Below are 22,374 nucleotides of genomic sequence, written 5' to 3'. Positions count from 1 at the left end.
AAAAGTTGGTACTGTCTTAAACTAAATTCTAATGCCTCTGGAAACTGTGTTGGAGAACAGAACTCTCCCAACCACTCAGTTGATGAAACCATGCACTTGTTTTAAATGAGTTTCTGTATTCATGTAAGTTAACATGACCGAGTGGAGGGAGCAGCCGACAAAACCCAAGGACCCAGAGGCAGTGTGGGTGCCCCCTCTCTGCAGAGCCAGGTGCCCCTCTAGGGATAATGGGTTCCTCTGGTTACTGGTGCTGTCCAGCTGCCGCCGGCAGAAGCCTCATGAAGCTGTTACGTGTTGGCTGCTTCCTGTCTTCTTTATTCTGAGATGTCTTATCTCTGTGGCACAGAGCCCAGCTTAAAGCCTCCCAAAGGGGTGTGTGCCCAGGTGTGCTCCCAGTGCTGGAACAGCACAGATATTGTGGATGTCTTCAGTAGGTTTTTGCGATGATGAGCGTGCTGCACTGCCTCCAACTAATGCTGTTTGCTAAGGACCCAGGCTTGCTTGCTTCTTTGCCCTTTTCCTGCTTCTTGTTGGGCCTTAAAGAGGAGGAGGAAGGGAAGGTACTGCAGGAGGGATTCACTTCTGCTGGCTCCCAGCCCAGCGTTAAGAACTCTTCAGCAAGCTGCTTTGTCCGCCTCGCATCCATCCCTCCTCTGCCAGTCCACGTGACTGCATGACTGAAAGGTGAAAGACCAAAATCTTGCTAATTTTAATAATCCCAGCAGCACTATAACGAAAACCTAGCTCAGTAGCTTTTACATTTCTGGTAGTATGCAGCAAATCATACTGTCTTTAATCTTCTCCCTGGCAAAACTCCCACTGACTTCAGTGGGAGTTTTGTCTGAGCATGACCAGAGTTGGAATTTCAGGTTTTAGTCCTATATTAATTTCTGAGCAAGAAAGAGAAATGGATTTTATAGATTTTTCAGTTCAACATTAGGAAGACATGAAACTGTCATTCTCTATAATGTAGTGGCACAAATATGGGCAATTACCTTTTTGGCATTGCCTCCTGGGAATAATACAGATCTATTACTTTAACCCATTCCTAACATAATTCATGTGCAGCCATATATTACAGATACTGTCATTCAGTGACACAACTAAGTGCCACAGCAGCACAAGACTTCATTTGCCAAAAAGGTTGCCATCATTTTTAATACAAAGACAGCAGTCCTGATTCCACTGTCATTCATAGGGATTTTGCACCGTTATCGATTTAATAAATTACTCTCAGTTGATATTAAGATGAAGGGAATTAGACTCTTGATATTGCTAATTCACTACTACTGTTCATAGGATTTCATGCTTCATGTGTGGTTTCACCCTTTCACCCTGTTTTTCCTGATTTTTGGTGAACTAGCTAGTTACAGCTTAGCACGATGTTTTGGTTAAAAAAAAAAAATAAATAAATAACCCTGATCTGGCAAAATCAAGTAAGGTATAGAAAAATCTTTAGGGGAAATGGGTTCATTCTAAAGATTCTGAAAATTGAAAACTTCCAGTTTACTGAAATTACAGTGTAAATGTGGGGACTCCAGAGAATGAAATACTAAGTGATTATGTTCCTGCACTGAAGTCTGATTCTTGGTTATTTAGTATTAGCGTGCTTGAAGTGAGGGCGTGCATTTTTCGTGCATGTGGGAAGTGCACACGTCTGCGTTTTGCAGTCTGGTCCTTCGAGACCTGTTTGTGTGTGACCATTGCAGACTCCAATTTTGAACCTAGTCCAGCGCAAGAGAGGATTGTGGCTGTGCATCGTTTGTTTTGTTCTGCAGTCTCTGAAGGCAAGGAGATTATTTTTGCAGATCAACTCAGATACACACTAATTAGGGAAGTTTATATGATCTTCTACTTCAGTTGATGCTAATGTTCTACACATGTTCATTAGATTCATCCAGACTTACAAAACCGTTTTATTCTGCTGTGTAGTATTTGTTTCTAATGGCCAAGAATAAGGCTATGTTATCAGCTTCCTTTAGCAGTTCCTTTTTGAGAGTATTTGATTTCCATGCAAATCTGTTCTGGTAAAACTGTTGCTAAGAAACAGGCATGACTGAATTTTTGGTAAAAGTGGAAGTTAATCTGAGAATAAATAAGTGTCACCCTAAAACACTAGAGTTTACAAGTAACAATGATATTTAATACTAACATGAATTATAACATCACAGGAGGCCATGTGGACAATCGGGAACTGAATATCACAAGGTCAATAGGGAACTGCAGAGTTAAGAAATTCAGGGAGATGTTAAAAAAAGAGAGGATAGATGAGCCAGGTGGTCAAGAGAGAATCAGTTAAGAAGAGAGAGGCAAAACTCTTCATAAAGGAAGAAGTGAGTAAATAAGCAGAGGAGGCACATCAGAAAGAAGCTAGGGGAGAATACTTGGTAAAGTATTCAGAAGTGGTAGAAGCAGCAGAAGTATTTTATAAAAATATTGTGTGCAGCATCCTGAAACAAAGAGAAGCACTGCTTTATTTTGAGCCCTGCAGAATAGAAACAGTGATACTTCCAATATTGCAGCAAAATTTCATTGTGCTTTCATGACTGGTTTTGTGACCAGTTTCACAATTAATGTGTCCATTTTCAAATCTGCAGTACGAAACTGTCAGAGCTTGGTTTGTAGTGTGGGGACATCTGGGATAGCTGAGCTAGGTGGTGTGGTGCAAATAGCTTTGAGTGTGGGGCATTTTCCTGCTTGCCATAGAAGCAATTTCAAGGAAAGCTGGCAGAAGAGAGGTGACAGGAGGAACCTACTGCAGGTGAGGCATCGTGTGGCAGAGAGGAGTCTGTAAATGGCGGTAGAGAACCAACATTTAAAGGCAAGTCAATCAATTTGTGCGGCTAATCCCATAGTTTGTGAGTGGTGCTGCTGGGACAGAAATTTGACATGGTGCCTTTCTATCCATGAGTGTCATTTGCTCTACTGCAGTTGTTTTTAGATCTGCATTTGAAGAGGGTTTTGAGTCCATAAGGCTTCGCTGCCCTAGGAATCACGCTTGAGGAAAGAAGGGTGGTGTTCAGAGGCAGTTCTACATCTTTGATATGAAGCTGTATTGGCAGGGATATTCCTCCAAAAAAGTGTGTTCAGCTCCCTCCCATCTCCAAAGATGAATTGTGTTTTAAACAATGTTCCAAAAGATCTAATGGAGCATAATGCAGAAGTCTATAACTGTAGAAATGGAAAGTGATTAATGGAAAGCTTTTCTTCATGATTTCTTAGAGGTGCACAAAACTACCAGATGCTAGAGAGAGTGTGTTGCTAAGTCTATTCCACATTGGAGAACATGGCAAATGCTTCACCTGGGTAACACAAGAATTTCTACAGACACATGATTGCTGAAAAAAAGTCTTCCCAGAAGAAGATTCTGGCTAGTCTCTTGTTAGCCAGCAACATTTTCTGAGCATGGTCTGTGATGTCTGTTTGAAGGCCAGAGAGGTGTATAGTTGCTGAGTGCTCTAGGGACAGGGACTGTAGAGAAAGCCACTGAAATGGCTGCTAGGCCAGAGACACGAAAGGAATCAGTTTCCCTCTTGCTAAATAGTCTAATATAAATTGGAATAGAACGTCAGGCATTGATGCTTAGGAAAGAAAGTAAGCTATCTTCTGCTTTATGCACACTGAGGGCCAGTTTTGGACAGCCTGTCTTCTGTGCTGAAGCCTGCTGCCCTTCAGCAGCCCTCTTCCAAAGGCCAGATACCTCCTCCCAAGCACATGCAATATTTGGGCCATCAGGACCCAAAGCCGGCTCAGCCAAGGAGGCATTGAATTACTTGATAAGAAATAGGTAGTGAAGCATTAGTTCACCATCTTCCCATGCTCTCCTCTTCAGGTGTAGGTTGGCCTTGTTTTTGTTTTTAAAACCTGTTTTCAAGGATGGGGGATGTTCAGAGATGAAGAGGAGCCAGTCCAAATCAGTGCAAGTCCAAGAAAGCATTAGCTAGGCTGCAAGTTCTTCTCAGTGAGAGCTGAGTAAACAGCAAAACCAGATTTCTGCAGATGTTGTTTACAATTTGAACATGATGTTTGGGTTGATTGTGTATAATCATTTAGTTTTGCTTCTTTGCAGATTGTCACGTTTTAAGGTTAGCTAGTGTGGCTGTAAATGAAAAGTGAATTGGAAGCTATTATGCTGGAATGCTTGTTGAGAACAAACTGAGAGGTATATTTCAATGTAGGACAGTGTTGACTTTGTAATTTGTGCAGTTTTGCGGACCTATAAGAATCTTCCACTCACAAAAAGTGAAAAAATGATACAAAACTTTGTGTTATAGTAGTTAACATGTAAACACTTCCACTAACGAAAACTATTCAGAAACAATTAAGGGGGAAAACCCCACTGAAATAAATTGTATGTAAAGAATGCAATTAAATAATGTGTGTTCTAGTAGAATAACCCACTGTAGACTGTGGATTCATACATAACTGGTGTGCTTCTCACCTGAATAAACCTATCTTGATTTCTGCAGCCTGGAAAAGTAACCTGCTAATGCATTGAAATATACACACTTTATTGATATATGCTATGTATTTGTTGAGCTACAGGTGTCATTCAGTTATGAATAGACATAAATCAACATTTGAAGAAACCGAAGTGTTTTCCATAAGACCAGTCAAGGTCTTTTTGTCATTATGGAAGATTAGGGGTGAAAAGGGACATGGGAGATTCTTCCCTGTCCTAAGCCTGTATCAACTGTACCTGTATCTTTTCCAGCAGATATTTTCCTGATCTGGCTTCAAGGTGTCCAGAAGTGGAGATTTCTGTGTCTTACATGAGCAATTCCAGTGCCTGAGGATGTTTTCCTAACATTTTACCTCAGTCTTTCTTGATGCATTTTTGTCATGCAACTTTTCATTCCTATCCATCATAGGCATGAAATTAAGATTGTTCCCTTCCATCGGAAGGCTATCCCTGTGTACCTCCTAAGACCTCTGTTTAGGATAAATGAAATCCCAGTTCTTCAGTTTTTCCTTGGGTTTCTGAGTATTTCTATGTTTTTCCATATCATATTTTCTGCTTATTTGCTTGGATGGGAGAGGCCTGTAGATAGTATCTCTGTACTCCCAAGAAATAATAAGGGAGGTTTTAAAGATGGGAAACAGTTCCATTCATAATGCTTTTTAAAAAAAAAAAAAAAAAAGCACCAAGCAAGAAATACAAGTTTAATATCAGGGAGCATTTATCCACAGTCTAGCATATCTCCCATATCATCTAACCATGTCTAAACAGAATTTGCAAAATTATTCAAGTTGACTACTCCAAGTAGCTTTCCTGTTCTGTTAGATAAAGACTGACTGCCAAAGCAGCGTGGGGAAACTTGTGTTGCTTCTGTACACATTGTATTTATCTTTTAGACAACAGAGGACATCATTTACAGCCCTAGGAATGGGAATGCTAACACTTAGATTATTTATGGGAAGTGTGGAGGGAAGCAATTGTTAATTAAATAGTTTTTAAATGAAATGAAAGGCAACAAGAATTTAATTTTGGGTGAATTACTCTTTTTTGCTTGATGCCAACAAGTGCATTCCAGCTGATCTTTTTTCTTATTGCGGTGATTTTTCACTGTAGTATTTTTGAAGGATGGTAATTTTACGCACGTTTCTGAGATATCCAAACCTGCAGGTGGCTGTAATGAATGGTCTTGTTGATCTATATTAAAAAAGATAAATCTTTTTTTTTTTCCTTCTTTCTCATTTTCTGCTGCCTTATATCCTTACTTCTCTGGCTCACATATTTGTATTGATTAATACCCTACATCCCTGCTAAATTTTTGTCTCAGGTCTGTGTTTCATTTGACTACCAATAATCAGAGGCCATAAATTCCTCATTCTTTATGACAGGGCACATCATCTGAGCTGCAGATACTTCAGCGTGTCCATGAAGCAATGGGCAGCTGTATAACCACCATTTATCCTACAGCTGAAGGAGAGCTGTAAGTCCTGAAGGGCTCCATGGTTCAACAGCTGGGGCTGGCAGTCCACCCCAGGTCCTGGTCACGACTTTGACAAAGATCCCACCTGCAGTGCTGGGCAAATCAGGGAGTCATGCAGAGTTCCTCAGTTACCTCCTATCGGGGAGTAATAGTAGCAAGTACCTCACTGAGGACCAACTGTGAGGATTTATTGTCATGGTGCTAAAGAGTTTGAAGATGTATGCCAGACTGCAGTTGTGAGATCTGTTATACAAATGCCTCCCATTCTGGCTGAAAGGAGAAAGAAATCGGCAACCTTTGCGCCACAGGCTGAGGCTTCGCTGATGTCATCCCTGGGGAGACGCGGCCCTGGAGTGAGGCCAGGGCAGAGGGGGATCACGCACCTTTTGTCCTGCATAGGCAATACTAGCAAAACCAGTATGGATTAGAAACCTCATCCTTTTTCTTACAGAGTTTTGCAGTGCTGCAGAGGATGTTTCCTGGGTGAACTGCCTTGCCAGTCTGTCCCAGACATAGGCACCTGTGTCTTTGTCCCTGCATCATGTAGGTCACATGGCTTTCGGGGAATGACTTGAGTTATGAAGGGCTCCCTTAGGTTATCCTAGGGAGTCCTTCCTGTTTGGAAACCTCCCTTGCAGAAACTATGAACTCTGGAATGCACTAGGCTTGTGTGTAAAGGGATATGTGAATGCATGCATACAGGGGACTACAGAAAAGGTTGTGAGAAGAAAGGCAGCTGAGAGGAACTGACTGGGATTCTTTCACAATCACACACCGAAGCAAACAAATATGCAGCTGTGGCTCTTAGATTCAAAACCACAACAAAAACGCCTGATGAAATATTTGAGTGGCTAAAATCTGTGTGCAGTCATTTCAGTGGAAATTACCCAGATTGCGTGTTTGTTGCTCTCTAGAGGAGTTAGGCATTTGAAATACATTTTCCAGCAAGAGGAACATGCATTTTAGGGGAAGGGCATTTAAGTTAGTGTGACTGACCTTTTGACACCTAGCAACACTGAAAATTTGGTACTGTAAAGCTGAATAACATACCTGTTATTTCATTAGACTCAAAGGTGTGCATTACTTAAATTATTCTATGCAGGAAAGAAAATAATCCAGCTTTGTAATGTATTTGCTCTGTGTGAAAGCGATACAGTGCTAACAACACAATTTAGTCTTCTTGGGAAGCTGCAACAAATGAGGAAAGACAAAACATTGATTTTTCACATGAAAACAAAAGCAAACCACCTTGGGTTCTTGATCACCCAAATGAAATGTTACATCAAAGCAGCGTGGCTTCATCATGATTTTCAAACAAATGTCTCCACTTTGTTTTGCGATGGTCATAAGTGAACAGACTCCAAAGGGCTGCTTCTTGAGTTTAAACATTTATTTTCAGCCACTTACTCCTGCAAGAGACCTCCAAGGAGACCCCTTCCTTCCATTATTCAGAGACTGTTAGAAGTGCATGCTGACAGGGAACAGAGGCATTTGTCTGCTGGGTGTGGGGAAGTTCTCCAGCTCTCCATTCTGGTTGCCCTGACTTCCTGGGAGCGTGCTCTTGGATGAGGACCGAACTTCCTGGGCAGTGTCACAAAGTTTTTTTCATCTCATGTATCAAGAAGCAACACAGTACAAGCTGAAACAAGCACTGGTGGGTGCAAATCAGTTAAACAGATTAATGATGCCTGTCAAAAGATGTGAGATTATTTATCGTGTAAACACCCAAGCCTGGCAAGTCTCAGTTTTCTGAGTCACAGACTTAATGTCTACAATGTGGTTTTTGGCTCAGTGTGCTGCACTGGGATGAGAAGGACATGCACTGTTTGAGCCGTGAAGAGCAGTGTGCTTCAGCAGGATGGACTTGGGTATAAAGTTTCTTGGGATGATCTTAGTCTTGTGTTTTCTGCACCACAAACAAAGGAGGATTAAACCCAAAATACTCATGCTGCAACTGAGTGTGACAGTGACTATTGAGATGACTTCACTGAGGCTAAGACTAGTGTCTGTTTTCTGTGGAGCTGGCAGGGGTGGGGATATGAGACAAGAAGGGTTGGTTGGAGGGTGGGGAGAGGCAAGAAATGTATTGCTCTGCACAGCTGAACTCCTGAGAAGGCATAGGAGCACCTTGCTTTGAGCTTTCCCTCATTAGCCCATTCTAGATTTGCAGAAGCATCTGCCTTTACTTTGAACAGCTCCACCAAGCAAAGTGAGACTAAAGTGGTTTCTCTTTGAGACGGTTATTCAGCCAGCTTTGAATTTTTTCCTGTGTTCTATTTATGCCTTTTAATTCAATTCCCTGCATTCAGCATGCAGCATTTTAAGAGACCAATAATATAAAATAATGTTTCTGTAATTGCATTGCTTTCTATTATGCTGGGCTCTCTTATCCAGTCTAATAGAATTGCATAAACATGATTCAATATCACAGTTGCATGCAGTTGTTGAACTTATGAATGCAAAGGAATATTCAAAGTAAAGCTTATAGCACCTTAGTCAGAAAAAAAAGTGTTCCAAGCTGTGATTGATGCGTTTTCTTCCAGAGGGAGTGAAAGATGAGACAGTGATTCAAGAGTTAAGCTAAAAAGATGTCTGTTCTGGTAAGAAAGTTGGATCCTAGCTTGATAACAAGAAAAATTGAATATCTGTTCTTGCTGAAGCATAAAACTTACCTTTTAATCATGCAGAAAAGTAGAACTTAGAATCTACAGCAAATATGAGAGTCTCATGGGAAAAGAAATCTTGTGTAATTGCTTTTCCAGAACAAGGTATTTAACTAGTGAAAAAATACACCCCTCCCGAAAGAAAAAAAGAAAGAAGATTCAGTATGGCCTTGAAATTCAGCAGAGGTGATGCTGATTGATGTGACACGCACTCACTCTCCTGCTTTTGACTTGATGGCGTGCTATTACCATGCCCCAGCACGGACTGGTCCCTGTTATCAGAGGAAGTAAGAAGAGCCAATGCTAGTGCAAGGTCAGTTGAGAAATCTTCCTAGCAGCCAACATAATTTCTCATGGAAGGAGCCATGGTAATTAAGGCATCACTGCACAAATTCAACTCTATAAACAATCTTCTTTACCTGAGCTGCCTCATAACACTTGGCTAAGCAGATGCATCATTGTAACCACACAGCTCCAACCACAAAGCTATAATCAGCCGGGTTTTTGATAATTATTACTCCTATTGTTTCCCAGTGTGCCTGAGCCATTAGCAGTGACTTCAGGGATAACTGGAGTGATGTGTGATGCACAGAAGTGTGTTGCAAGGAGGATGCAGGATATTGTAGCTTCCAAGAGTTCTTGTTAGACCTTGGAGAGCAAACATGCAGAGTAGACTGCTTATAGCTTTGACACTGTAGGTGGAGGGAGAAGTAGGTGGTTTGTGCTCGTTTGTGACCATCTAAACTAAAGTCTGAGTGTATGTGCTTGCAAGGCCATGCCAGCTGCAAACAAAACGCATATGTTCTTTCTGATTCTGCACTTGAGAGCCTCTCCTTTTTATTCTTTGCCTGAGCCTGCTTAGCTGAGTCATACTATTATTCACCTTGGGACTCTTTCGGTGCATTGATACACAGGAAGGTCGTGTGCATTATTCCAGTGGCAGCCAGTAGTCAGATGCGTTGCCACAGCCAACTGCATAAGTATTAGCAGAAGTCTGAAATAATGCAAACCAAAACATAGCCCTAAAAAGTAGCAGTGTAGGTAGGTGTTGGTAGCATGTGTGTTAAACCTACATTAACTCTGATGGCGATAGGAGCAGCAGGAAAGGCTATATTTTATAATAATGAAACTCCTTCTCCTGGCCATAAAGACCAGCACACCTTGAAAATAGTTACTTTTATTAAAATTCATTTCTAAACCTAAGGAAACTCACATTTGTTGGCACCACGAAGGTCAAAGACAGCACAGGTATGTGCTGTTCAAGAGGTAACTCAGAGGTGAATTATATTTCAGGGTGGGGTACTGGCACTGGTGAAGGTAAACCATGACCCCACCCAGCGGTATTTGATTGTCTCAAGTTTTCTGTGGGATGTGCAGTAAGAGAAGTTTGTTGTTTCTGCCTGTCCCCAAAAATGTGCCGAAGATCATTCACAACCTAGGTGTGTGAGGTATTTATTATAGCTTGTTAATTCCAAATATAATTGGTTTTCATACATGTCACCACTTTTTCAGACACCTTCTGGGTTTGTAAACAGAAGAGATTTTTCTTGGGCCTAGGTGATGCAGAATGGACATGTTTTTAGCTCAATGTCAAGGAGAGGAGAAATTCAGCCCTGAAGTGTATAGCTTACATGTTTCTTCTGCAAGGCAGGCTACCATTTCTTATCTGGCTCTCACGTCTATCTTCATAAGATAAGAATTGTGGTCTAAAAATGAAATCAAGTGAAGATGTTGGGCAGCACATTTGAAGGTGGATAAGGCCTCTGGAGTTTTCTTAAAAGCTCAACCTGACTGTGAGTCAGCTACTGGCAATAGCTAATGGCTATTGACAACCCCTGATTTTCACTCCCACCAATGCCATTTTGTCTAAAATTTTCAGATTTCAGGTGTGAAACCAACAACAAATTTTATAAAAACAGAATCAGTAATAGGTGACTGGGGTAATTATCATACTCATTCTGCCTTTGACAAATAATTCACTGACCCCATTTCATCTGGATGAAACCACACTTTAAGGCGCTTTAAGAAATTACCCTTCAATTTGAGCTCCATGCGTATTCAGAAAAGGGCAGCTCTAGCTTCTTGTCAGCACAGGCGATGGCCTCATCTTGCATCCCAGAAAATGGTCTTGCATTACTAGAATATCAGTCATAGCTGGCTGCAGTGCTGGCCTGTAATTGAAATGTGGCCTAGTGCACTCAAAAAATGAAATGTAACTTTATGGTAAGTGGATAGTCTGGGAAATAAGCAAGTGTGGAAACAGTTTATGTACTAGTTTGCTCACGTTGGCAAAAAGGTCCCAGCAAAGGGGAAGTTTGAAAGGATGTGAGCTCAGCTGCCACTGATACACAAAAATTTCCATGTGTTGACTTCTCATTGTCTTAATTAGAGAAGAAATATACAGGAAATAGGATTTTTGAACCCAGACAACTACTTCCAAAGACCACTGTATGAGCTGATTACTTGCTAATAGGTGAGAGAGATCACTGAGTGAGACAGCACAAAGTTTCCAGAGTTGAATTTTCCTTAAACGGTTTCATACTGCCAGGAATTGCTTTGGAAATCACCTCATTTTCTGGGTTTTCCTCACCTACATCAGAGAGCTGAGTATACTTGGAGCCTGCTTGATATCACACAGAAGACTAGTTTTTACCAGTTAGCCTAATTCAGCAAATAAATTTACAGAACAATTGTCTGCTTTCCACCTGCAGCACTTTGAGGTTTATACTGATTGAAAAAAACAGTTTACTGTACAAAATTGGGTCTTGGAGTAGTGCAGAAATGATTTGATGAACAGAATGAGTTTCTATTCATTATCCCACTTTAACGTCTAGAGATGTGTAATGGTCACTTTTCCTTGCCATCACCACATGTGTGGTGGAAGCAAACAATGACAAAAGAGCCTCCTCCTGTGCAGCAGAGAACAGCAGGGCTGAAAAAGACTTAGAGTCATGCCTCGATTAAATTACAGAGCCAACAGAATTTGCCTATTTGCTGTAAGAGAAGGGATTTGACTGTCATACTAAAGCTATATAGTATAAAAGGGCTTCATTTTCCCAAGAAAATGTGTATTCGTCAGCCCGCTTTTTGGAGCCATTAGCCTGACGTTCAGAAAGTTGAGACATAAGGATGTCTAGAAAAAATGGAATGTGGTTTTAAATGGGTTTGTACTCTGATGCCACTTGCACACAACTCTCATGCACCTGAAAAATGTGTTGTGACTTCACGTAAGTATCTCATGTGCCATCTGAGGACCTTTTCCCACAGTTTGTTAGGCTCTGCACTTCATTAGAGAAATCTTCGCCAAAAACTCTTAATCCTGGCAGCTTTCCTAGTAGAATCAATCTTTTGAGGATCTGAGTGATCAGTAATGACAAAACCAGCCTTGGTATTAGTATTTCACTTGACAAATTGCAGAGATCTAGGCTTCACTTACATTTGTCAACAGTAACTTCCCAGTGACGTGCAAGGTATTTGAAAAATTACCTCTAATGTTTCAGGCTAGGGGGAGAAGTACTTTTTCAAACTATGAGAACATTTCCCTCATGCACCATTAAACCAACTGGGGAGAAAGGAAAGCAGGAGAGGGGTGGGAGTACACTTGTCTCTAAAGGTAGGGTTGAATAGCCACATGCCAAATTATTTAAGTTTTATTCCTGTGAGGCATGCCATGTAATGGTAAAGTGTTTCTGTTAATGATACAGTGAGCCACAAAAGAGTAAGACTTTCTTTTCTTTAAAGCTGCCCTTTCTTGGCTGCTGTGTCTGGGGTTGTCCTAGTTCTCATCTTGTTCCTTAATTATGTGTGTGCTATGCTGGATCCTGCCCATCTTCTCTCACATCCTCAATGATGCGTCTACAGGACCTGCTGCTAGTCCCCATTCTCTCTCTCTCTCTCTCTGCATCCCCCATCTCTCCTGCAGAGACAAATGCCATCTATGTTGGTGCATTACTCAGCTCTGTCTCGCCTCTGCACTGTTGCTTCTGTCCAACCTAAAACTCAAGTCTGGGGCTCCAGCATTTTGCAATGGAATGAATGGCAACTTGGAGTAAACGTGGCTTTTCATCATCCTCAGGGTCCTCTCTGCTGCGCCTGTCTTTGGGGGGACATTAACCTCACCTGTCACTGCTGCTTGTGGGTTAAATGCAGGTGCTATCTCAGATGCCGTTCCAGGATAGGCACTGCCAGGAGGTGAATTTTTCCATGTGTTTCTAACATCATCTTTTGATTGTTACAATTAGAGGATGTGAATGCCATTCCAAAACCCCTGGTTAACATGGATCGAAAATGAAGTGAAATGTGGCATGTGTAATCTCTGCTGGCTCTTCAGTGGGGAGGTCAGGGAAAATGTTGCTGCTGCTAAATGGTAATTCTGGTTTTCTTTGAATACTGGATGTAAACTGGAAGTTGTAATGTGGAATTTAAACAGTAGGGTTAGATGCCAAGGGTACAAATGTTACCTGCAGTGATGTTGCTGTTAGATCAAAGGACTCTGCAGCACACAGAAGTGGGACACTGCTAAGCAGGACTTTTTTTACCCATTTACAAAGTTTTATCTCCGTGGCACTTTCGTTAAAAATACAAAGCACAGAGTGAAAACAAGACAAAAACTGTCACTCAATTACTGATCAAAATAAACCTCTTTCTGGGAGATGAATAGACACAGGTATGGATGGGGGACCCAGTGGGATGTTCCCTGGGCCTGGATGAGCTCCCCTGCAGTGACCCCAGATTTTGCAGTGGGGTGGGATGTGTCTTCCCCACTACTCTTCTCAACGTCTGCTCTGCATGTTCTGTAACTGTTCAAATTGTCCCCTGGATTTTGGCTCTCAGCCAGTATTGTCTTTCAGAAATTACCAGCTTCCCACATCAGGATGAGCCAATCTCCTCTGTGTCTTTTGTCTTGTTATAACGGCACCTCAAAGGGAGGGCAGGCATTCCCCGAATTTGTGGCAATCATCACTGTGTGATCCAAGTAGGGCATAAGGTGAAAAAGTTAATGTGTGTATTTCATACCTTATTTCTGAGAATGACAGAAGGAGTTCAATAAATTTGGAGATCTTTCCCAGTGTCAGACTGTGCTGGACCCTGACACCTTTAGTCTAGGTGATCTACCGGTACAGAAATTTGCTTCACATTCCAACTCCTAATGGAAATAACCCACTGTTCTCCACCTGCACCCCGACATATAAAATTCCTGAGGTAAGGTCCACAAGGCACACAAAGAGCACTGTTGATTATGGGGGTGGAGGACAAACTGTCCAAAAAACCAGAGAAAACAAAAACAAGGAATCGTCTGAGGGAAGGGAACCATGTGCTGAATTACAGGAAAATCTTTGTTTCTAACCCTAGGTCCTTCTTCAGTTATCAGCAATGACGATGATTCAGCCAGTCCCCTTCACCACATTTCAAATGGCAGTAACACTCCGTCTTCTTCTGAGGGAGGTCCTGATGCAGTCATCATTGGGATGACAAAGATTCCTGTCATCGAAAATCCTCAGTATTTTGGAATTACCAACAGTCAGCTCAAGCCAGACACCTGTAAGTACAAACAACTGTATATGTTTCAGTCATTCGTTTTACCTGTGCAGGTGCTGGGGCTCCTTAACAGAGCTAGCAGAACAAAATGCTCTAAATTTCTGGGAGTGGAAGGGAGGGGTTAAAATGTATGCAATTTGTTAAATGTACATGGGATGAACCGCTTTACATCTGTCAATGCCAAATTCAGCCCTTGTGATAAGTCAAAGAAGTCAGCAGTGTTAACGCTCAAAGCCCGATCCATATTCCATCAAAGTCACCGGTAGCCTTTCCATTGATTTCAGTGGTCTTTGGCCGGTCCTGTGCACTGAATGTGTTCTTGGGAGAAAAAAAATCCTGGGTCAAAAGTAGAAGTCAGTGTTGTTACATACCTGCTGCTTTTAAATTGATCATATTGGCAATTAATATAACCTAACTTTGCAATCTGATTATTGGTAAAGTAAGGGTTAAGACATCAATTCTTTTAATTTCATTGTTTAGTTCAGCTTCTACAGCTGGAAAAGATGTTGAATATTTAAAAGTAGAGCAGAAGGTTGCATGATGGACAGTAAATGTCGCATACAAATTCTTTCATGTTCAGTTAGAAGCAGGTGAAATGTGAAAAAATATGAAGAGTTAAACATAATTAAGTGTGCATAGTTAAAAAAGAGTATTCCTAACTTCAGGTGCTACTTTTCAAACCTAGTAACAGTTTTAGAATTGGACATGTGAAACGTTGCTTTTTGAACCAGTGATTAGCATTGCAGCAGATAACAGAAAAAAATACCTAGAAGTTATTGTTATTAATAGTAACTGCACTGCTTGCTATTTTTCATCAGTACATTAAGGTCTCTAAGTATTTCAGAGAAGGTTGTTCCTGGCTCTTTTGTCCTCTTTTTTGTGTGTGAATGTACATACATTTCTGAAGTGTTACTGGAAGTCTGAACTGGTCCTCTGGGAAGTCACCCTAGAGATTCCCTGTATAGCTGGTGAGCACTGGGCTTGCAACTAAGGGATGATACATCCTACCTGTATCCTACCCTGCATGATATCGCTTCATAGCACAAGCTGTAGACTAGGGACTTATTGTCAAGGCCAGAAACCTTTGCCTCCAATTTTGCAAAGTTTAAATGCTGTAATAGAAATCCTTCTTGACCTGTCGATGACAGCATGCATGCATACATGTATGCGTGACTTCTAAGGTTGCAAAGACTGATGCTGGACTGCCTACGTATCTTGTGAATATTAATGTTCATCTACATCTCAGTTATTGCAATAAGCACAATCCACAGAAGGATGTTCCCACAACGCAACAGAAGGCCTTTTTATGCCTTTTTATGGTACATCTCTGATGTTCACTCTTACCATAGCTTTTTTGTGTGTTACTATTTTGTGATTAGAAATGCCCCATTGTCTCTTCTACCAGAGTATATTTGAATAATCTGGCCTAGCATATGCAGTGGGATGTATAAGGTAGTCACTGAACTGCTGATACTTGACCAGCACAAGGAAAATGTTACACAGATGCATTCTGATTAGAACATTAATTCCTGTGAGGAATAGAAGCCGCTAGGGAATTAGAAACGGGCAACATGCCCACTAGAGCTCTCTAATGTTATATAAAAGGCCATGATTTTAAATATGAGGCTACTGTACCTCCGTTCCCAGCCGCATTAGACAACATTATAATTGTTTAAATAAACATCAGTGACTAAAGAGTATTTAACTTTCAGCATTAATGTTGAAACAACATACGTGCTGTTCTGGGGAAGAACCCAAACTATACCAAAACACAGAATTCTCTCACATTTAGTAAGCTGCACATTAAGTACAGAGGCATTAAATCATGGCTGACTAGTGCTAAGTAGGTCCTGATCCTAAAACTACGTAAGTCTGTGTTTGGTTTTGTGTGCTGCAATGAAACCCACATGGTGTCAGAGAAATTAATCACAGTACATGAAGTTCAGTTTGTGCATAAATGCTTGCAGGATGTGGCTCAAGACTTTGCTATGGTGCTCTGGGGAGGTTTGTGGAGCTGATGCTCTGCATTATTCCACATTGCCATGGTGGTCTCTGTCTTTGTGGTTTTATTACTTTAGCAAAGAGAATCAGGTAAACAGAGGTAGTGTATAAACCAAGGCAGATTTCTCCTACCACACTGAGCATCTGTCCAATAAAGAGCATAATTAAAATTGTCTCGGACAAAAATGGTCTTCCCAGAAATAATTTCACATATGCTCTCTTTCCATCTCTCTCACTCATTTATTTTTACAGAGCTGCACTTGTCCTTTCTTAAGCTGCCAACCTCCTCCTGATGTGTATATCTGGTATTTATAAACCTCTAAGCTAAGTAGCTCTCATACCTTTTTCCTGTTTACAATAATGCCAGCTCCAGATGTCATCTGGTTTCTCATCTTCAGCAAGATAATTGACATTTATGTTTATTTCCTATCTGGTCTAAGTTCCATTGTCCGCTAGCATTAAACAGAGCAATCACTGACAGTCATGCTGGAAAAGATTCTTAAGTATTTAGTGTATGTTGGTCTGTAGAAGGAGGTGAGACTTTGAGCTAGGTGAAACTGTATGCAGATTGTATTGCAGTTTTCCTAGAAGCTGAAGGAGTATGGCTGCTGGGAGTAGCAAGTGGAGTTTCTTTTTTTGTTATCTACTTAAGCCATACTGTGATTTGTCTACAGATAACCATTTCTGAATACAGTGTATCAAGCTCTATTGCAAAGTATTACAAGTGTATGTGTTTAAAAGAAAACTAGAAAGTTGATTGCAATCAATTTAGTTGGAAATTCCATCACTGTATCAGTAAATTGGTACTGTCACTACTGAACAACTAAAGAGCGATGGCTTCTAAAAAGTCAGGCTCAGGAGAGCAGTTATAGCACTTTCTTCCTCCTGAGAGACAGCTTTCAAGGTGGGAAAAGCCAACTGATGAAGACCAAAGACCCATCAACTTGAGGGGGATGGGTTCTAGTCATCACTCAGAAGAACTGAATTTCTGTCCGAGGTTTCAGCACAAATGCTCACCTGTACCTTTAATTGACATAATGGTAGAAAATTACTCTTCATCTTCCAACTGGCATTGGCTGATATTTCCCACTCCAGCTGCTCACCATCTTAACTACCCATTTTCCTCACCAGCAAACCCACTGATGCTTCTTCAGCACTCATCTGTAAGACACTGTATCCCAGCGCTCCTGGCTTTTCCTTTCCCTGACATGTACCCTTGGTTGCTGCTGGCTGATGGGCTCACCTGCCACTCCAATATTTTGAATATTTCCATCTTGAAGTTTACAGTCTGTGGTACACAGACATGTTTCAGACACATACCAGACTTATTGGTTCCTTTTTGTGTGAAATCAAAAGGTATCTCCTTTTTGGCAGCACTTGGCTAGCAGCGACAATCTGATTTCAGATGTGTGAGAGAGATGCTGTAGCCTGGACATGGTAAAATGCTCTTTGCACTTAAGTCATGATGAACCAGCTTGTGCTGTATTAGCGTCAGCCTGCAAACCTCTTGCCTGGCAATTACCAACAGCTTTCAGTTGTTGCCACTGAAAACTGGGCCATAACTTTGTGGTGAAGTAACATTGCTAGGTGCAGAAACCTTGCATGGATGACAAACCTTGCAAAGATTTTTGTTCCCTGAAATCAACTGGACATTGTAATATCATGTGGGCATGGATGCTAACTATTGCTAGATGGTTAGCTTCACTAATTTTATAGGCTGTCACAGCCCCTAAGCTATTTGGTATTTTCATGAATGCCATGATATTTCAAAGATTAGTCTTCTGCATCTCTGCACAGGAATTGCAGTTGCTGAAGTTACCAACTGAGCCTACCAGACCTGTTGAAACAAGGCAGAAGAAACAAAGCCATTTTCCCCATGAACAGCTATGGACTTTCTTCATTCATCACTTAGCTTGCAGCCCAGTGCTTGGAATATATCAGCCCATTACTATTACATTTCCGTGATTAATGGTGGAAATGCAGTTAGTAAATAACATTGCTATGTTGGTAGTAATGTGGAAAGCAAAACCTGAGGAGAGTGCATGCATAAAACACCAGTGGAAGTGTCCAGGCTGAAACTCTTAGAGCAGAACTTGGGTAAGAAACTGCTTGCAGATATTTTTTGGATTTTAAGAGTCAGGTTGTTCTCTGAATCTCACCCCAGTAACCCCCACCCCTGCCCCATGAAGTCACCCTGGTTGTTTGGGTGCAATGGAAAGGAAGGCTGGAGCTTCACCCTTTCATGGAGAGGTTTGCAAGCTCCAAGTTTTATGCCCCCTAGGGTGGATAAACAGCGGCTGCGCTGACATCAGTTTGAACTTCCCAGCTAATCTGTACCTGCAATTTGCTTGATTTCACCCCTAAAGATATTATCAATGATGGAAAATAGTGTACTGGACAGGCTTGCTGATTAGTCAGTGGGTGGTCTAGTGGCAAGATGTTTTCAGTGGCTGGCTGTACATGTAGTCGATGTGTTTCAGATGATGTGGTATGGACTGTGGCTTTCGTATGAGAAATTTGGGTATATTAATGAGATAGTCTTAATATTTCGGCATCTTGTGATTGTGTTCCTTCAAGGACAGGAGTGTGAATGTGCAGTTTAGATAATAATTATTGTAATTCCACTTGGCCTGTTAGGGAAAGTCTGCAGTTTCTTTTTAACATATACATAACCAATCTTTGGTTGTCTCTGTTAGACAGGAAAGTTGCAGAAATGCTCTGCTTCAGGCCACCACCTTCTTGAATGATTTTTAAGGGAGAAAAGAAATAGGAGTGTTATTCTTGTCATTTTGTCATGACTCCCACAGCCCTGGACTTTTCTCTTTAAAGCCATAGGTCTTGGAGTCTGGTGACGATGTCAGATTTCATTTTAAAATTAAAAAAAATGTGAAGAAATGCTTGAGAATGTCAGCCAGACCCCAGAAAGCTGAGGAAACAGAAAAAAAAGATCTGGATTTGTTTTCCTTCTGTTTATTATGTTGTGATTCTTTTTAAAACTCAGTTTCATGATTTGGAAGCATTTGAGCATGGCAGCAGCATGTGCAGAGCTGGCTCTAGTCTGTCAGCCTGAGGAGATGGCCCCGGTTATGTCGACCTCAGGGAACAGAGGGGAGCAGCCAGATACCTGGACTTGCTGAGTTACATTTGCATCCCAGGCCATTTGTGGCAGGGTGCAGCTACTTGCAGTTCACCACCCAGTTGTTTCCGTGGCTCTGACCACTCACACCCCACAAGGTGGACTGGTTTCTCTTCATTTTGGAGTAGGCTGACAACCTCCTCCCCAACCCTTGGATCACTAGCAATGGACCATTTGGTCTGAAAAAAGAAGTAGTTGTCTGTATTTCCAGGAGAGGTTCAACAGAAGGAGGGGACATGGTCATCTGGTTTGTATTTCTCAGGTACCCTTGCCCTAGGAGTCCCACAACAGAGCCTGGCCCCAGCTCAGTCTTCCCTCACTGGGTGTGTGGGCTCTCACTGCAGAGTGGGCATGTGAGGGTCTGGTGATATGAAAGCTGGAGACAAAAAGGAAAATTCACCAAGAAAGCCTCTGCACTGAAGGGATCTGCCAGGCCTCTGACCCAGAGCAGCAGATCTGTTCATTTCTGCGTGCTGCTCATCCTGCACGTGCGGTGTTCTGTAGAAAATAGCAATGTGCAATGCTATTGGCCTTGCCTAATATTACCTAATGCCAAGGCAGACTGTCTGCAGCACACAATATCTATGTGATTTTACTTCCCACATAACAAATTATGGCATGTTTCACCCTACACTTCCCTACAGTTTTGAGGAATAGGGCTGATTTTTTACACACATTACAGGGTAAAAAATAGAGTGAGTTGGCCCCTGTGCACAGAAGAAGGATCTCCCAAAAGAAACAGTCTGTCAGCATTTCCATCTCTTTTGAAAGGCTTTTATATCTGAGTGACCACAAAAGAAAGGCTGCTGTAGTGGTTTCTTAGCCAGCTAAGCCCTAAGCCTGGGGATTTTCCATCAACTCCCGAAGTCTGCAGAGCTGAAAATTTATAAGCAGCTCATTTTCCTATAAAAGACACCATGACTTCAACAGCCAGAATGCAGAGGAGCAAAACTGATCAATCTTAGCAAAATCCAGACTGGGAGGAAAAATCTCCCTGTCCAAACTGAACTTGCCAGTCTTGACATTCATTGGTAGTCAGGATTCAGAACTTGGGAGACTTAACAAGGCTTAACTTCAGGATCTTCAGATGCTGAAAGCCAAACATGAATTAGGTTGAGATTACAAAGAAGGGTGTACATATTATATTTACTGCTTGCCCTGATCCCATTGTATGCTTTGCTCTCGAAATATTTTATTGGCTAGGTGAATATATAAAAGAGAGTTTGGCTGAATAAAGATACAAAGATATATGAAGGTATATTTTGTCATCTTCACAAAATACTTTCGTAGTTTGACCGCATGCTTTAATACCTGATTGCTGTCACCATTTAAAATGTGTGTCTTTGCAGTTGTTCATCAAGTCACACATATGTCAGAAATGTCAGCTGTATACATCAATGATATATTTCATAAGTTGCATTCAACTTTTGTTAACTGGCGAGAGATTTGTCTCCCAGACCATAGCATATTGAGCCTCAGGTATTTTTCCCAATAATGTGGTCACATGTTTCATTTGCCCAACAAATAAAATGAAACTGAATAAATAAATTAACGAGAAATGAGATTTTTTAACTCTTGCTTCTCATTCTGAGACTCAGCAGACCTGCATTTTTATTTTGTTTTCCAACCAGACAGAAGAAATTCTCCAAAAGACAGAAGCTTTCAACTTTAAAACCATGGATTTCTACCTCCTTACAAATTCAGAATTGGGAAGAAAGGCATATTTCCACATTTAGTGTAGTGGTGAACCTATAGAATCAGTTTTGCTCCCAGAAATTACATGTGTGCGGTTTTGGTCTGTCCATGAAATCCATTTACATCCAATAAAAAAACGCAAGAAATCACGCTTTCAGCAAAATATTTGCATTTCATCACACAGAATGTTGTTTCGATACTTGAATTATTTAATAGAATCATAGGATCATAGAACCATTAAGGTTGGAAAAGATCATCAAGTCCAGCTGTCAACCCAGCACTACCATGTCTCCTAAACCATTCCCTGAAGATCTACACGTCTTTTAAATACCTTCAGGGATGATGACTCCCCCACCTCTCTGGGCAGCCTGTTCCAATGCCTAACCACTCTTTCAGTAAAGAAATTTTTCCTGATATCCAATCTAAACCTCCCCTGATGCAGCTTGAAGCCATTTCCTCTCATTCTATCGCTAGCGACCTGGGAGAAGAGACCAACACCCATCTCACTGCAACCTCCTTTCAGATAGCTGTAGAGAGCGATAAGGTCTCCCCTGGAGTAAACTACTTGCTCTGAGAGTCCAAATGCTGGAAATACAACTGCAAGGAAGAACAGCTTGGACTCTGATCTTTATGAATAGCATGAGTATTTCATTACGTGGAAATACAGCACATGAAACATACTGCTGGCTAAATAGTGGATGAAGGTCCAAAGTATGCATTTCAACTACAGAGACAGAGTATGAGGCAAGATAGCATGAAACACGCACTTTCAGGAAAGTGTCCAATGTCAAAATTCAGGTAGAGCATGCACCTTCTTGTGTAAGCTAGTCAGGTAAGCTACAGATAAGCACATTGTTCTTCAGCAGAGCACTGAAATGCACTGTCAACATCAAGCCCAACCATGGCTTCATGTGAAGAGCACTCTTAAGGACTTATGAAAGATGACGTGAAATTAAACATATGTGCAAGCACTCTGAAATTATGGTAGTGGTCAAGGTTGAAAAACCCAACATGGTGCATTTTTAGTAGGTGTAATCTTGGTGGCATCACTACATTCAGTTTGCCATTTGACAATACATCTGTATCAAATACAGACACTATTTTGGCACCAAATATGTAGCTAAATCAGGAATATGTAAATGACAAATAGCGCTGTTTATACTGTAATGATTAAATTAGGCCTTTCAGACTCTGTGCTGCATACTAAGTTCTATGGATGTTGATTTTATATACAGAAACCTGCATAAGTATATGAAAGTGTAATGGGAAAATTACACAGTGGAGGTTAAATGGGTAGGACTTATATTTAAGCTGAATGGAAAAAAAAAGTAATCCATTGTGAAAATCTCCTTATCATGACCCTAAGCATGGGAGCAGGATTGGGCTTTGGATTTATTCCTTTGTG

General features: G+C 41.2%; 1 protein-coding gene across 3 annotated transcripts in view; it reads left to right on the top strand.

The window, feature by feature from the left end:
- The window catches only part of NTRK2 (neurotrophic receptor tyrosine kinase 2), a 200,211-nt gene that overhangs the window by 102,407 nt on the left and 75,430 nt on the right, over positions 1-22,374 (top strand). For all 3 annotated transcript variants that reach the window (XM_075078494.1, XM_075078499.1, XM_075078495.1), the window contains one exon: positions 13,952-14,140. In XM_075078494.1, coding sequence (XP_074934595.1) covers positions 13,952-14,140 — 189 coding nt within the window. The remainder of the gene's footprint in view (positions 1-13,951; positions 14,141-22,374) is intronic.

This window comes from Phalacrocorax aristotelis, chromosome Z, assembly GCF_949628215.1.
Source record: "Phalacrocorax aristotelis chromosome Z, bGulAri2.1, whole genome shotgun sequence".
Classification (NCBI taxonomy): domain Eukaryota; kingdom Metazoa; phylum Chordata; class Aves; order Suliformes; family Phalacrocoracidae; genus Phalacrocorax; species Phalacrocorax aristotelis.
The sequence above is the reverse complement of the archived record's forward strand: the minus strand, read 5'-3'. Positions and strand labels throughout refer to the sequence as shown.